This window comes from Catharus ustulatus, chromosome 5 (genome assembly GCF_009819885.2).
Source record: "Catharus ustulatus isolate bCatUst1 chromosome 5, bCatUst1.pri.v2, whole genome shotgun sequence".
Lineage (NCBI taxonomy): Eukaryota > Metazoa > Chordata > Aves > Passeriformes > Turdidae > Catharus > Catharus ustulatus.
The window spans coordinates 13,674,142-13,692,416 of record NC_046225.1 but is presented as its reverse complement, the minus strand read 5'-3'; the positions used below and the strand labels follow the sequence as shown (position 1 = coordinate 13,692,416).

General features: G+C 35.1%; 1 protein-coding gene across 1 annotated transcript in view; it reads right to left on the bottom strand.

The window, feature by feature from the left end:
• TTC29 (tetratricopeptide repeat domain 29) overlaps positions 1 to 18,275 on the bottom strand; it is a 116,938-nt gene that overhangs the window by 60,370 nt on the left and 38,293 nt on the right. The window contains exons 6-7 of the mRNA XM_033061438.1: positions 11,581 to 11,793; positions 8,909 to 8,994 (exon numbers count right to left, since the gene is read on the bottom strand). Coding sequence (XP_032917329.1) covers positions 8,909 to 8,994; positions 11,581 to 11,793 — 299 coding nt within the window. The remainder of the gene's footprint in view (positions 1 to 8,908; positions 8,995 to 11,580; positions 11,794 to 18,275) is intronic.

Below are 18,275 nucleotides of genomic sequence, written 5' to 3'. Positions count from 1 at the left end.
ACAACAACTTTGCAGGAATGAAGAAATAATTTTCTTATTTCCTATGCCTCATAAAGGGTTTTATTGTTCATTCATATTTGAAAAATTTTAAAAGTCATCCAGGTCCTTCAGAGCAAAAAACTATGTAAACATCAAATCCAAATGTTTCATTTACTATTATTGTACAATTTGAAATTTCCACTGCAAAAGACATTGCCCTAGTAAAAATTATTGCAATCTATATTTAGGACAGGAATGTAATGTTTTCCAAGCCAGCCATTGTTGACATATTTCTTCAAAATAAAGCACGGCTTAACAGTCTGGAGTGAAGAAGCTTCATCTGTTACCCTTTAACAGCAATAAAAGAGGAAAAAACAGTTTATGTATCCTTTCCATCCTGACAGATGTGACAATAGCTGGAAACACTGTGCCTGCCAAGAGCTTTTATCAAGTATGTTATAACAACTAGTAATAAGTGTAAATAATAAATGGCTACGATCTTATGGGAAACGGTGGCAATACTAAACAATTTTTGGTGCTTGCTGATGGGAGTCTGCTAGTCCTGGAATTCCCTGGCTTCCCAGTAGAGTTTTGGCCTGACAATAAACAACAGTTTAATACTTTATCTAATCCCAGCCAGGAGGTAAGTTCAACAGCAAGCTTTTGCAGATGTTCACATCCAATAATCTATTCATAATTGATGAAACAGGGAGGTCAGATGTAATGGTTGCTACTATTCCAGCAACAAATAAATGGTTATTGACAAAACAAGGCAGTGTGGCGCTGAGTGCTGAGCAGTGACAAGCATGAAACAGTGCTGAGACAGAAGTAGTGATGTGAATACAGCCCTTCATCTTGAGAATTCCTCTATGTGATGTGTGGCACCAGGGCCACTCTGACACATAAGCAGATGGAGGTGACTTGTAAAGGAAAAGTGAGATTCTGCAAGTACATAAAAGACAAAGGCAGAGCCGGGGGAAGAAACAAGGACAAAAGGGTGGACAGGACTGGAAATTGGGGTAAGTGCAATAATGTGAATTGTTAAGAAATGTTTTTGTATAGCAGCACTGTGATCCAGATGTCTGAACTGCTTTTATCAGATTGTTGTGTCTATATGAATGTACCTGGCTGTCAAATCACTGTAGCCTCCTAAGACAATAGTAACATAATATATATCTGCATGCTTAAATGCCCATTACTTCTTAGATAAAGAACCTATAAATATTCTGCTTTATGCTTACTAATATCTTGAATGGATACTTTTAACTACACAAAGTTTTCCTGGCTAAAAGCAAGCAAGCAAACAAACAAACAGTTAAAATTTGCATAGCAATGGTAAAAACTGCAGAGATAAACGAGGAAAGTATAAAACCAATTTAAATTAGATAATGTAGTAGGTATGTTCCTGTAAACCAATATAGAAGTAAAGGAAGGGATCTCATTCAGATGAAAATCTTATATTCTTCAAGTTTTAACCCATGTAACAGAATAAAAGGATTAATAGACTGTTCTTATTGACTGAATAAAACTTGAGTCATTTAGATTCAAATAGACACTTGAGATCTTTTGCATCCATTTCAGTGCTAAAATATAGTATTTCTACAATGTTTACTGTGTAATATACTAGTATGAAAACCAGCTGAATAAAATGGGGACTATTACTTGTATATGCAGTCATAAAAAGATTTCACACAGAAATATTTTAAATATTAATATTACTAAAATCATTTAAAGCACCAAGGAATGTGAAATCGATTTCTTTAGAAGTACAATTTATTTCACACTTTGCTACCAATTCTTTTGATCAGCTCTGAAATAATACATAAGTTGAAAGCAAAACAGCAAAACAAATTGCTTCTAGCAAGGAGGCACTAAGCTCTCAGTTCTACACAGGCACGCCTCAGTGTTTTAACTTCTCAGGTTATTTATCTATCAAAGGATAAATTCCTCAAGATATAATGTCAGCATCAAGACCTATTCTCCAATTTAGCCATCAATGGTTCTGATCAAGCAAAGTTGTTAAAAATTTGCTAATACCTGAATATATGACTTGCCCCACCAAAGTCATTGAGAATAACTGAATTGAAATTTAAACACATATTTAATAAGTGAATTGCTGTAGCTTGAACTGTACCAATTTGAGAAATCAATCTAATTTTAAAAGCCTTACTTTACAGAATATTTTTTATAATCTTTTTATTAGAATTAACCATACTATGAAAAACAAAACCTCACAGATTATGAATACATACATTTGCATTTAAGTACTGAAATTCCTGAATTTATACAGTGTGGGTACAAATGTTTCCTTTCTCACAACACATTAAGAGTCTGATTTCTGTAAGTAGATTATCTAACAGAATTAGAAAATTTCCCTTGCAGTTCCTCAGCCATGTTCTAGAGCCCTGGGTATAGAAAGTGCAGTTTCACTAATGGGCTGACAGTTCCTAAGATCTTGTATGTTATTGTTATGAGATAACATAAACTATGGACTTAGACATGCTGTAGCTATCCCTTTCCCTCTATTTTGTACAGCATTTAGGTACAGAGGTATAGCACACCTAAGCTAGAAAACCAATGTCAGAATGAAGTTGAGGGGAAACTTTACACAGGTAGGTGTTTAAAAAAAATGGAAAAAGAGGGAAAAAGAAAAAAAAAAGAGCGTATTTTATTATTTTATTAGCTACTCTAAAAAAAGTTTCAATAGAATCCATTGAGAAAATGCCTAAATCACATCCTGTAACTGACAGAAGACAGTTACTGTTGTTTCAGAAATCTCAGTCAGGACAAGCTAACTGTAACCCTCTTTCCCAGAAGCAGACCCTGTCTAGCTGTGTCCCCAGCCTGGCTGCCAACCTGCCAGGTAAAGCCACCTGCACTGGCCACACCAGCAGAGAGCACACAGAGGCTGCTCCATCCCAGCAGCAACACCAAAAAGTGAGACTTGAGCTGAGGCTCGATGACTGACAAGTGCTTTTCCTGCCACACCTTGTGAAAACCGGATATGGAGATATTTTTATTCCCTAGCAGAGCAGTTTAAGCAATTTTTATGGCTTTGTCCTCAATTTTTTTAAGATATTAGAGCTGAGCAAACCCCCAGTTAGGGCAGTTTGCTTCTTTTGAGTTCAAACAGTTAAGAAAAACTTCTCAGAAATAATTCAGAGTTATACAAAGGATTTTCTTGATCTTGATTTCATCTCTATTACAATGTAAATACACTTTTACTAGTGCTGCACTGCACTCTTTTCCACACTCATACGGGAAGTGTGTCTGTGTAAGTGCCTGCATGTGTGCGTAAGGCAATAAAAAATAATAAATAAATAATAAGAAAATATTACAATTTATCATTTTGAAGTAGAGTCAAAATAATACCAAAAATAGATTCTGAAGTTTGGAAAACCGCATCTAATATGTTAAATAGCAGAACTTCTAAATGCAGGATGTTTAATATATATATTTAAGGTAAGGCTATGTAAACTTATAAATATATATAAATGAAGAAACTTTCATACTGTTTCAGAAGTAGAAACAAACAAAAAATGTCCTCCTGGCAAAGCCCTCAAAATTGAGGTTTTAAAATTTTTGTCACCAACTTGTATTCAGATTCTTGAGAACACCCATGGTTAGATAATTCTAACATTCTCAAAAGGTGCTATAGATTTATCTAATGGATTGTACACTCAAACTTTCAACTCACTGTAGTCCTACTCTTTTGGGGTAGGTGAATGAGCAAATTGAAAAGTGTAATGGATGAAATGGAAATCCAGCCATTTACGGTGTTTTGGTAGCAATTCTTATGGGACATGAGACTCTTGAAGAGTAGGGTCAATATCAAGAAGTTGCTAGAACATTTATTTTCATTGTTCCTGTGGGAAAACATGGAATTGTGATTTTTCTTATCATCAGGTAATAGATTTTTAATGTATTTAATATTTTTTGTTTCTCATGCTCTGTAATTTTTGTATAATTAGACCACTGTAATTCTGCAGCAGGGCTGCATTTAAGAGTGTTTTCTTATAGAGGATGTCCTCGTGGCGCACTTATCTTGACAAAAATCCACAGTACTCAAGGGAATTTCTTTGCTGCCATTAACCAAGCAAAATGCAATCTGAACCACAGACTGAAAAGGAAAATTAGACCACGTTTTCAAGGCAAGCATAGTGGACACCACAACACCAAAACTGTGCAAAACTCTGTGGTGTATGGAAAAATATTGAAGGAAAGTAGCATTGCAGCATCTGAGACATAATCAGAACCCTTTTCCCTCAGGTTTTCAAGAAACTGGTTAAGATAGGAAAAATCTTATTTACCTTAAACCAACAGAAGAAATACTTTCTTCACTAAGAGACTGTTAACTTTCATGTCCAAATAAAAAGTTAGAACTGTCCTTCACTTAAAGAAATAAGTGCTAAAATAATAACAAAAAAATTAGTTGAATGATCATTCATCTCTTTCTTGAAGTTCTAGGTCTTCTTCAGAAGAATAATTTTTAATTTCTTAATTCCTTCAGCATTTGAGTCAGTGTATTTTGTCAGGATGAAGTTCACTCCCTAAATTAATTTTCTCACATAATTTTGTTTGTATTATCTTCACCAGTGTCTGGCAGCAGTGGGACCCTTCAGGAACATGAAATTCAATCAGTTTCAAAATTGAGTCACTCCTTTCTCTTTACGTAATCTATTGTCGTTGTCAAGATCAATCATGAGTGCCTACCTTCTAAGAAGACTTAAAGTTTTGGGGTTTTATTCCTCAGATATGAAAACCACTAAATTCCTATAGGAATACAGTTTTAAGAAGAGTATGCTAAGATGTTTTTCCAAGCATGTGATGCCTTTTGCTAAGCTGAAAATATTACACTTCATTACTAATGGCTAAATGTCACCTAGAGATGAATAAAGGACAATATGGCTAATTTAAAAGAAGGAAGCTTGAAATAATTTCCATTGAAGAGCACCTTTGGATGTGTATCATGAGTCCCCATTTGAGAGGGTTTTTTTTGTGGTAACAATAATGAAAGCTTAAACCCAAACTCGGTGATCTACTTGGATACCACTGACTTGAAGTTCAGCCTTAACTTCACATGATCATTCTTCTCAGCAACCTTACTCAGTATTTGGGAGAACAGAGAATAACATTGACTCTACCTTTTAGAGTTCTTTTACTTGCTAAGATCCTGCTTGATTTTCCAAATCCATCCATCCATCCATATGGGCATAATCCATATAATGACATACAACAGATGTAATCAGATAAAATGTACTGTACATACCAAATTCAGAGTATCTGCACCCCACTCATATTCTCCCCAGCTGCATGAGAAGAGACAAAATTCCCATTTGTTTTGGCACAGATTTTTTCAGAAATTAAGTTTATGGCCATTAATCACCTCTGATTGCTTTAACAGGGTCATTTTGAATGAGATGTCTTTGCAAGTTCATAAATTTTCTTGATAATTTTATGCCTGTGGCTTGTGTATCGTAATTCTGACAATTCATGCAGATAGCATTATGTCATAAATTACCACATTTAGCTTGGAATGAGTCTCAGTACTCATGAACACCGTCTCTAGTATTTAAATGTGTAACATATCTGAAGCACAGGATTCAATAACCAAAATAAAAGAACACCTAGTAGAAACCTTAACACTTAGATGAGGAATAAGGACTGGATTTTTTCTAATGGTTTGGGATACAACTCTAATTGAAAGAGAAAAAAATCCATGATACCCTACACCTTGAACAATTCTTGAAAGTCCAGTCTAAGCAAAAAAATTAAAATTCCCACATCAGGCATTAGATTATAATGATTTATGCAAGATTTCTATTGACACAGAAATTTTTCACTTAATACTCTGCTTGTATAATGAGTCTGAGGAAAAAAACAAGTAAACAGTAACTTTTAATTTAAAATTAGCCCGGATGGAGAACTCTCCATGACAAAATCTATAATGTTTAAGATGAAATCTATATAATGTGAACTATTCATATTTTGTGGAAAAAAAACCCATTAGGCTTGATTATAAACTAGACAATATGAAAAATATTATGAACATATCCCACTGCTATTGAATGTAATTAGTTCTCAGGCTTTTAAACTTGCACACACTTGTATTCCTTACATCTGAGTAGCTCCACTGAAATCAATCATATATATCAAATTAAATTAAACTAATTTATACAGATTATACACCAAATCAAATCATGTTAAACACCAAGTCTCTAGCAAATAAAAAAACCTTCTCTAACAAAACCAGCCCATTTGATACAAAGTGACTGCATTTTTTTTATAGAATAGGCTGCAGATTAATCATTTCAGTCTTTAATTACTGCATCAGATAATGACTATTTTGAACATATGCTTCTCTGCCCTGCTAGAAGACATGAATGAAAGAGAAACAAGTTCATATGCATGATCCTGTGTGTGCATGTTGGGGGAGGGAGGCTAAAGAGCAAAAGGAACCAAGTGGCAACAATTGGAGGAAATGGTGCCTGTAACAGCTGCTCCTTTCAGATTCCCCTAGAAGGAGACTGCCTGAGGTGGACCACGGCACAAAGGGATAAAGAAGATGAAAACTGATGCAAAGCAGGGAAATAACTGCTGAGACCCCTGAGTCTACATCCGAATAGTCCCAAGCTGTGTGGCAAGACCTCTTTAGCATGCTACAGAAGCTGGTGATGAACTACATATTACCATGAGGCACACTGGCTCCTAGCAGTATTGTCTGCATGTTATGTGTAATGATAACCAGTGGGCCCCTGGGAACAGGAGGCAATGATTTCATCTCCGTAAGCATCTGAGCTCCCCTTGGATACAGAGACCATTAAACTGAGAACAGAAGGGGAAATTTTAGGCAATGATTTCCAACCGGAGAGTGAAGACAACTTCTGCTCAACAGTACTGTCAACCACTGATATTTTACTGCTGTCTATATTGATCACTGCAAAGGACAAAAGGAGCTAAAACTGTACCCTTTTTCTTTGTCCCATAGAACACAGTATCTTTTTTGAACAAAGTACTTAAAAAAGTTTCTTATGTAATATTATTGGTAATGCCATTATATTAGAAAATGCCACTGTATTTTTACCATTGAAAAGTATTGGTGTTTTCATTACCGTTAAACTAACATTTTGTACTCTTAACATAATGTTTAATTTGTTTTTGTACTACAGAGACCCTCTTGCCCTTGCACATTGCTTTCTTTAACTGTCAGGTGTTTTGTGCTTTTTTGTTTTGTAAAAACATTAGGTGCTACTAATTGGTTATATATTTAAAATGGGGAGTAGTACATTAAAAACTCAGGGTTTCAGAATGTTCCTTAAAAAAATCTGCATGCAACATAAATAAATGCAACTCTAAATGATTGTTATAGCTTTCTGACAAGAGACGTAGGGGAGCAATGAAGGGAAAGGAATAGCTAGAAAATGTAGTCAAAATCAATTCTGAGGAAACAATGCCAGGACAACTAATATTTTTGACACTTTCAAGGGTAGTTTGATCCTTTGCATATTCTGGAGAGATTAAGGTGCGTGTTTCTTTATTTAGCACATTTGTTTATCATGCTGCTCTTCAGAATTCACACAGTATATTATGCGAAAATTCAAGTTTCTGAGAGTCTGAGAAAAGTTGCTCTGGTAAGAATGTCAGCATACTTGTCTGGCAAAAACAATTGCAGGTAAACTGAATTACAAAAAATTCTGGTCAAATCTATTATACTGTTTTCTTGTAAGAGATCAAATATCATGTTCTCATTGCTGTTGCAACTATTAGATACAATTTTATAAAATTATATGGAGATTTTTAGTTTTGAAACATTTTTACATTCAGCTACAGTTTTAGCTACAATTCATTGAGAACAGGCTTCCCCTTCCCAGCATTCAATTGATTTATGCAGAAGATAGGACTTTCAGCATTGAAGAATAATGTATAAAGGTGGTCAATAACTTCTAAAAAAATCATAACAAAAATGAAATCAGACAGAAATCTAGAACACCTTCTTCGCTGCAAGAGCCAAGCAAGTAATATTGATACACATACTGAATTTATTCTGGGATTTCTATTGGTCTGCTTCTGAGAAAAACAAACAAAACAAAAACCATCACAACAAATACCCACAATGAATGACCTCTATAAAACAAGTTCGTTCATAAAATACTGAGCCATTCTGCAGTTACAAGAACAAACAGAAAGAGTAATTATTGACCTGATTAATTGCAATAATCATGAACGAAATATTCAAATTTATTTTCCACAGACCATTTTTGAAGGATCATGGAGGACTGTGACCAATGACTGGCACAAAGGAATTAAGTTGCTGCTTATCTTTCCTCTCACACTGACCTATGAGGAAGCAGGGAAAACCTCCTTCTAAACTAGAATTCCACATGCAGAGCTCTCACTGTCTTAGGATTACTAAGGCTCAAGGGAAACATCAGAAGAGGAGTATGAACTCAAGTATCCACAGTAGGAATTGCATCAGCATTACAGATTTTCAAAAGCAATTAATATTTCTTCTAAATTACTGATGTTCTAACAATCTCAGTGTGCGAACAGATATATTTTTCATTGTTGCTCACAAATACACTGTACCAAACTAATTTGTAAAACTGGTGTTTTATACAAAAACCTAACTAAATAGACACTGTTTGATATTCACATATATACAGGAAAAGGAAGGCTAGTCACATATGACCTGAACTGTCAATTTATATTATTCCGCAGATCCAAGCATGGAAACCTGGACTCCGTCAGTTCTGCAATTTATTGGAACCACAAATGCTCGAGCCACATAGATCCCTGCCTACAGAACTACATAAAGTTATGAAAGGTCCATGAGCCAAGTCTCTCCAAGTTTTTTCCACTCTGCAAATCCCAAACACACTGAGAAGGCAGAGGAAGCCATTGAGAAAGCTAAAGCAAAGAATAAACTTACTGCTAATGCAGTCTCATGTTCTCCAGAAAAATGATATGCTAGACTTAAGCAATAGGCTGCTTCTCCTTGGGTCTTGATATCACCTCCTAAAGGAAGGGTTAAAGGTAGAGTTACTAGCATGATCTAAACAAAATGACATTGGTACAGACAGCTCTTGCAGGTTCTTAAATAACATACAGATGTTAAAACAATGGAGTAAATTTTTCCCTTTCCCTACCCCCCACCATGTATCTCTTGCTGAAAAAATACAGTAAACATGGAGTTCACAAAGGAAGTTCAGCAAACTCAAAGAAATAAAGTACAATGATATTAACATGTGTAAGGTTCTCTGTCATTGATTGTTTAATCATAGTCCTAGTGTAATCACATTGGAAAATTATAGTAGTCTCTATATACCCAATATAAAATAAAAGTGGTCAAAAATAGGTAATAAACCTTAATACATGAACACAAAATGTATCTCAACCCACACATTTTGCTAATGTGAATCTTGGTGAAACACCAAGAAGGAACCACCACTTGACCAGTTCCATCTTTCTTATTCTCCTGTCTGTTTTACTACCTATTGCAGGGTAAAATAGCTAAAAGAATGGGTAACTTATACTTGCAAGCAGTACTTAGAGAAAATTCTGTACAGGCTGTTGCTAAGGTGCATCCCACCTTTCCATGCCAGGTTTTATTTTGCTGATACTAGTCTAACAAACACTGCCTGCTGGTCCTTTTGCATGACTCCCTCAAGAGAAAATCATCTATTTGATACCAAAATAAAAATAAACTAATTATGTAGTTCTTAAAGTATCACACTGTATTCAAAAATTTCCCTCCAGAATATGAGTAGCCATAAAAAAATCCTGTAAATGAAATTAAAATAAATTAAAAATAGCCAAAATTCCAATTTTTTTGTTGCTCAATATCCAGCTGCTTCAACACAATAAACAGTGAAAAATCAACCTGAAGAATAAATGCATATTAAGGTATTTTGTAAAATGCATAAATAAACATAGTTACAATTTAAAGGGAGATTGTCTGCTTGCACTTGTAGACTCTTTCTGTCAAACATGCTGAAGCCTACACCTAGTTTTGAAACTCACTGAATGATAATAATTGTTGAGGCATAGCATTGCTCATCTATAGAACTTAATATGTGATTTACAATTATTAAAAGCCTGTAACTCAAAAAACTGATGGTCCTTTCCAATATTCAATATCCCTTAAAAGGCATAATAAGACAAAAGGATACAGAAATACAATTTCACAGAAGAATAGTAAGTTAAAAGTTGCTAGGGATATACAGAACTTTTTTTCCTTGCTTAAGAGGATTTGACAGTTTGAAGTGGGTAATCTCTAATCCTCATTCCTAAAATACAGAAACACAAACGATGGTCCAGAAGGACAGAATGGAGATTACAGATAACATCCAGTAGCCAGTATGGCTCTGGAATGACAACTAGAGAACTCATCAGAAAGAAGTTCCTAAAACCTAAATATAAAGAGAACAACAGCACATATATTGTGCACAGTGATATGTGATACATGCCTTAGGAAATTGTGAAAGTGACTGATTTGAAATAAGGAAATAAGGAAATCAGAACATCTGCCTGGTCAAAATAAGTTTTGGAAAGACATCAGAACCATTTTGACAATCACTTAATATTCAACAGTTTTCACTAGCAATAAGAAGACATCCCTAGGGAATTTCATCAGCAGTCCTCCTAGTTCCTACACCTAATTTTAAGTGAGGAGTAGAGCCGTAGTTGTAATTTAAGGATACATTATAGACCATAGCTGTAGAAAACACGTCAAGCTTGTATTATGACCTATACAGTCATAACATTATTTGTTGCAGAATTTATCTTAAAATTTGGAAAGTATTTTAATTTTTTGCCATTTTTCACAGTTTATCTATTCCAACTACTAGTCAAAGACTGGGTCACAGACTAAATGTTCGGCATACATTATTAAATTAAAAAAACCGAATAGATCTGCTGACAAACATTGAATTAACATGTATTTAAACAAAAACCTTCATTGTGAGAGTGTTTGAACAGTGGAAAATAATTTTCAGAGTGGTTATGGAAGCTCCTCCTCCAAAGGTAATATTAAAAACTGACTGGGTGAAGTCCTGAGCAGCCTTCTCAGGACAACCTTATGATTTCCAGAGGTTTCTCTTCCTACCTCCGCTGTTCTGCAATTCTGTAATTTTTCCTTTAGGTTTAAAAGCATTCATGTATATTAAGATATAAAATTTTGTTTGCTTATGATAAAAACCTCTTGGTTTTTTTTTCAAGTTGTAAGTAACTACGTAGAGTGAAAAAGTAACTTTTCCAGCAGATAATGTCAGTCAAAAACTGCCAAATTAACAGTGACTAGCCAATCAAAATCAGCAACCTCAGCTTCCATCAGTGACCTCACTTTCTGATTATGGGTTCAGTTTTATATTATTGCTCCCACAAGGTTGTCAGGGCTTTTTTGAGATAAAGCTTTGAGGAACCTAAAAGTTTCTTTGTTGTCAGCAAGTTCAGTGAGACCTGCAATGTATTGATAGCATTTGTCTATGAGTTTCATAGGAAATAATCACCCAGTCAAACCCTTGACACTTTCTACTTTACTCTTGGGAAGATCATGGCCTGCACATCGAATGAAAGAATGGGAAAGCATTATTTTCCACCTACCTTCTTTTGCCATCTTTAAAGCTTTTTTTAACGTTTTGATGGCCTCTTGGTGTTCTTTATTTTCTAGCATTTTGTCTGCTAGCAATGTATAAATTCTCCAGAGATGCTGACACGCCAGCGAAGCGTAAGTGCGGCCTGTCTTGTCCTTCCATGATGTGCCCTCTGTTATCTGATAAAATGCTTCAAAATACTCAGCAGCTTTTGTAACATGACCTGAAAAACATCATTTATAATTAAAATCAGTGCAATCAACAAAAAATTGTTAAAGTTCATAGTCTGTAATAATTTTATCATTAAAAGTAAGATACAGCCAAACAGTCCACAATTTTTTCAAGACACTTCTACACACAAATCACAGATTGCTGGAAAACATGGTCAAATCTCACAGTACCCAGTAATTCTAGAATTTAAAATTATCACATATTTAATTAGCTTTCTTTTGTATGCTTCCAATGCTGAAGGGGTCTGATTCCATGGAGGCAAAGTCAGGATCTTCTGGAAAATAAATTTATTCTAGATTCATAAAGCCTTTGTGGTTCTCATACATAAAAATCACATCTGTGCCTAAATAGTCACAACTGAAACCATTCCTTAAGTTTCTTTTTCCATAATGAAAACCTTTGCTGAGAGATTTGAAGTATGGAGGATAAAGGTATCAAAACTGTGGGGAAAAACTAAATATCTTCATTCAAACAAATTAATCAATGAAAAAAAGAATTATCATGCAAAGTAATTTATTGCAACAGTTATTGCAAGGCCAGGTCTGCTGAGTTTATCTAGCAGATTTACTGCAAGAGCATTAACCATTGACAGATTAATGATTGAGCCTGAAGTAATATACTCCAAGGTCTTCAAATGTAAGTTACTCAAACATCTTTAAGGCAAATGAAAGTCTGAAGACAGAATTAAATTCATTTTCACATTCCAGTAGTTTTTCCTCTATCTTCAGCTGGATTTACCTCTGTGCGTAGAACTGAGTCTAGAAGATTTCCATACCTGCTGGACAATGAAAATTCAAAGCTCTTGGAAAGAACAGAAAAGGTTTTCTCTTACATAATGGGTATTGCTGGAAAGCAGGTAAGATAAGACTATTTACATTAAAAATAATTTCAAAGAAAGCATTTTGGTCACAAAATCTTGGTTAGTAGACTATTCTGTAGCAGGGAGAACTGTGAATGTGGCTCTGCCTTCATAAGTTTGTGTGATGCAGGCATCTTGTCCCATAGATCCTCAATATATCAACTGTATTTCTATTAACAGCTAAAAAACCCATAAAATAAGTTCATTTAGATGCTTGTAGTTTACACCTCTTCTAAGATGTGGTTTACAAAAAACTATTGCTGTTTCACAGTCTTTTTTTAACAGTGCTGAATTCAAACTGCAATAAGAATAAGGAAGGAGAAAAGTTGTTTCCCAGTTGTAGGAAAGGAAGGGAGAAAAGCTTGGAGAAGAATCTTCTTTAAACATTCCTAGAGCAAATGAAGTTATCCCCCAGGCCTCCAGCCAACCTAGAGGCAGCAGAACAGCTATGACAGATCTCTCTTATTAACTCAATTTAGATTTGTCTTTTGCATATGTTACCCCTTTATAACCATGCTTTCAACTTTGCAATATAAAACATAACTCATCTTTATTAGAATTAAATTTATTTTCATATTAAGTTTCTCTGATGATTAAAACAAATTCAACTAAAACTGAAAAGCACAAGAAACTCCTCTTTCAAAGACACAATGAATTAAAAGAGTGTCACAGACAAATAATTTTATGGCTCTACAGCCTACAACTTGTGTAAGAATCCCAGAGGACACAACAGGTGCTGAAAAATGCAGTGTCCGGTGAAAGCAGACACAGCAGGCTTTATTCAGTTCCATTCTAGCTAAGAATGGAGAGATGGCCCAAAACATTGGGAAAACAGGAAAAGTTCTATACATTCTTTCTAAAATATCACATGCTTGACACCAGACTGCACAAATAGAAAGGCAAAGGGAAATTATCACAACCAATACAAGCTGTTTACAGATCTCCTGACATTAGATGTAACAGAAAATAGAGATGCAGATTTACTAGAGCCAGATTAAAACCCTTGTCCATTCTCAAGAGGTTTCCAATTTGAGTTTTTGTCTATTGGGTTCAGCTAACCTCTCAGGGCACAATCAACATGGATGTCAACAGAATTCCAGTTATTCAAGTTGCTAAAGGCAGATTTAAGATATTGAAGCTCATGTTGGGTTTGTTACAAATGATGGAAAGTTAAATTTAATTTTAATAATAGGTAGAGTTAGAATTTTGTTCACTTGGTCTCTCATAAGCACATACAGAGACACTTCTTGGAATTCTCTCCAAAGTTCAGTAATAAACAGATTGCTCTTTTGAAAGGGTATTATCACACACTTGAGTCATTGAGATACACTACATGTATAATGGACTCTTTAATAGAATTTGATTCATGCGTTACTCAAAAACTTTTAGTAAGAACGGGAAGCAGCAAACAAATGAGTGGTATCATCATGAAGCTGAACAGTATCTGCATTTCTCCTGTCACTGTAACATGATCACTTAACAGAACACATCGTTTAGGTAAATAAACTTGCAATCTTAAGGACTATTGTTCAGGTTGATAGAACAATCATGTGTGGTGATTCTTACCCAAGTTCCCTCTCCTGCAGTAACCCCTTGAGAAAGTTTCTATCAGATTAGAAACTCATACATTCCATGCACCCCATAGTTCTCAAGAGTTGACCTAACTCTAAGAGCTGTGATCTGACACTCCTTTTGCTAGATCTCAGTGAAACCTCTTTGGAAACAATCTATTTCACCAAGCATCAAAATGATTACAGAAATATGATTTCTTTTTTTGGTAGTATTCAAATGGAGCTATATTACATTTGGCTTCACTGAATAACCAAGATTATGCAGAAAAATGCAAAGCAATCTGCGCACAGAAGGAAAAAAAAAAGTGATGCACAGAAAACCAAAATACCTGCTAGATCCCTAAACAAGGAAGAGAAGGAATTACTGTCATGAAAGCCCTTACATAGCTGGGAATTTTCTTACGGAAGACTCTTTCAAATAAAACAAGCTATTTGGAGACTTCTCAAATTCATGGAAGGCAAAACATTTTAGACTTTGGAATTCATTCTTCCATGAAAATAAACTGAAATCCCTTGTTGCCATTGGCAAATGACACATCAGCCTATTTGTTTAATCCATAATGCTTCTGTGAAACCCAAATGTTGTGAGAAAATGATCTTTACAGGGGGCTGGTGAGTTTAGTCCCTGTCATGAGTCAATTCAGCTGGAACTGATCAGGCCAGTGGATTGCAATTTTTAAACACTGAACTGCTGCAAGTGTTGGCTGTAGACATACATAGAATGCCATCTGAAAATTTTGAAAAACATTAAAAGAAAGCAATTAGCCAATTGCAGAACACTTCTGAGAATAAGAGCATTTTTATCTCACTTAGGCAGTGACAAGGCAGAGTTTTAAATTACTTTTATTATGAACGGAAAAAAACCTAAAGACAAAAAAAGCAAAATGAGAGGAAAAACACTTGAAACAGTTTGCAGAAATGTATTTTTATAGATCTAGGAATTCAAAGAGAAAATCAAGAAGGTGTTTCGAGGAAATCCACGTTTGAAAAATCTATTTGCAGAAGGTTACACAAAGCAGTAAAGCTATTTCCAGTTGGCAACATTAATAGCAATTGCATATTTATTCTCACACTGCCATGCAGAATTTATCTCAGTGGATACCAAATGGAGTTGGAGAATCTCTGATGTCTCTCTTCTCTTCTTATAAAAGGAATCAAAACCCAGAATGATAACTCATACAACATATGTACTACCACTACTTAAATTTGACACTTTTTTTTTTTTTCATATTTTAATAGTACTCAGGGCATAACAAAGGAAATCCCATCACTAAGAGCTTCATCTTATATATGGGAGGCTAACATAGTCATAATATAATTTTGGGTGTAGAAAATCAGTTTTAAACAATTATATATAAGACATTCTGACACAGATTTGTACTACAGTTTTCACTGAGTTGCTTCAAAGTAAAAAAATAAATCTATTCATTTAAGCAAAATAATTCAACATAATTTTGTAAATATGGAAATGTTTTTAGATAATCTAGAAGTTAATTTATAATTCCCCTTCTTAAAACCTAATCAAAAAATACAGATTTGTTATATCAAAATAGATACCAAACCAAAAGGGGTATATATGGAGACTACTATTTTGCCTTTTTTTTAAGTAGAAAGATTGACTAGATATTAACACAAATGGGTTTAAATGTGAAGCTGCCATAAAAGCAGGCACATAAATGTAATTCTCCCAGCCGCTATTTTGATGCACATTTTTGATTCCATGAATATTTTATGAAATGGCCCAAACTAAAGCCATATAACATTCCTGCATTACTGATGCTTGCGCCCGTAAGCTACAAACATTAGAGGCATGATTGAGTGCATTAAAATGAACTCATTCAGCAGTGCATTGATTACTTGAAGCAGGAAAAAAAAAAGTTACTCCCACTTAAGAAAACAGCACACAAACCTGAAGTTTTCAATACTGAAATTAGAGACTCAAATTTGAATAATGTGGTATTTAATAAATAAAGGCAGTGCAAAACTATCTAGAATTCTCTACATACATTCCTGACTTTAATTAGGTGAAATGTTAATTAGGTCCACAGATTGCTTCCAGTAGTGTACAGGTAATTTAAAATGTCACAATCTACAAAATGCAGTGACTGACCTGCTCTAGCTCCATGCCTCAGCAATACTGAGAGCACCTAATGATTTCCTTTTCTATCAGCTCGTATGTTTGCCAATGAAAATAATGCCACAGAAACAACTGCACAAAAACAGTGACAGCCTGTTAGGTAACCTGCCCCAGCAGCACCACTAGAAGCAGGAAGCAAATTTAATCCTAAATTGCAAACAGTTGTTGAGGGCTTCAGAAAATATTCCACTGTATTAATTAAAACAACTTAAAGGAAAAATAAATGTTGAGTATATTATAGTATATTTTAATCTAGAGCATCTTTTGCCATCAGTTCTTTCACTATATGAGAACACAAAATCTGGTTGAAGCATCATTTAACGGTAATGAAAACCAAAAATGCTACTATCTTTCAAAAGATATATGCTTACATTTCAGTCTAACTGCTTGAACTACCTGTATTATGCTCAGTTTCTGTGTTCAATTATGACAGCACTACTCCTGCTGAAATGCTTAAGTCTGCCACAGAGATTGTTACGAAAGTGTTTTACAGAGGTGTGTTCACAAGAAACATAAAACAAGCTCTCATTCAGCAAACACCTCTCATTCAGTTGAACCACCTTGGACTCCTGAGGTAAAATGAACTGCAAAGAAGCCACTGGGACAGTTCTCACATGCAATAACCTGAATTCACGGGCCAGCTGAAAAAACAAGAAAAAAATTGCTGAGGGGATTTAAGATAAAATTTTGTGGTTTCATACTTCTTCATCCATCTCAAACAAAACCAATCATCAGATAACAACCAAAGTGAGTATTTTTAAGATAATTATTAATTTTATTAATTCTATTTTAGAGGAGTTGATTTTTTTTCCAGAAAGATTCCACCATGAACTTTAGCAAAATGACGTAGGCAGTTCATAAGAATATTGCAATGGCCGTGCTGGCTCATCATGGGGTATTCTGCCCATTCCTCCAGTTTGACAATACACCAGTAGATCTTACCTGGAGCCCAAGATGCCTAAGGCCAACTGAGAAGTAGAGAACTTGAGGACAGAAAGGAGAAAGGAAGAGAGAAAAGGAAAGTTGAGCTTCACACAACCTGAAATGTACCACTGATGGACTGCAAAAGGACAGTATTTTATCTTCCCTTCTCTGCGTGAAGGACTGCCAGGCTAGTCCTAGGTACTGCACTTCAGAGGATGATACATTATTTCTGTTTACATTACTTAAACAAATGTGTGTTGTCTGAAAAGAAAATAGTAAGCGTAGTAATCCAGTGAGCATTAGAGCATATGTAGTCTTGTCCTCTGAGGACCTATATTACTTGCCTTAAAGCTCAAGCACTCAAAATACACCTACACAAACCTAGAGGGCAGTGCAGACTGCAGAACCCACAGCAGGGCAGTTCACAGATGCTGCATCGCACCACCAGCACACTGGCATATCAAACCTGTTCTAAATAGGGCTTCCTTAAAGGGTTCTGCCAGAGACACCTCACAAAGTAGGTACAATGCTGGCTTTTCTGGCTGCCTGGCTGCTCTCTAATCCCTTCCCCTTCTGCTGCCAGCACTCCTGAGCTGCAAACAGGAGGGTTTTCCCACAGGCAGCTGAAATGACAGCTGCTTTGGGAATGGTGTGTTGTGGTCCAGCAAGGGGGAAAAAATGACAACCAAACAAGTCCCAAATGAAAATTCCACTAACTTGTCTGTCTCACATTCATTTTCAAATGAACCAACATACAAAATTCTGGTTTACAATTAAAATTCCTTTACCTTTTTAGGTTAACACTTTATGAAAGCAGCATTTGTCAGAGGCCACCTTCTAATTTGTTAGATTATATATAAATAAACACTTTCTGGTATATATCAATTTTAATCTGGAGGACAACACTGAAAACAATGTTGAACATTAGCTGAATGATCACACACCTATTTTAGAGAGAATGGAATTCTTGCTTCACGGTATTA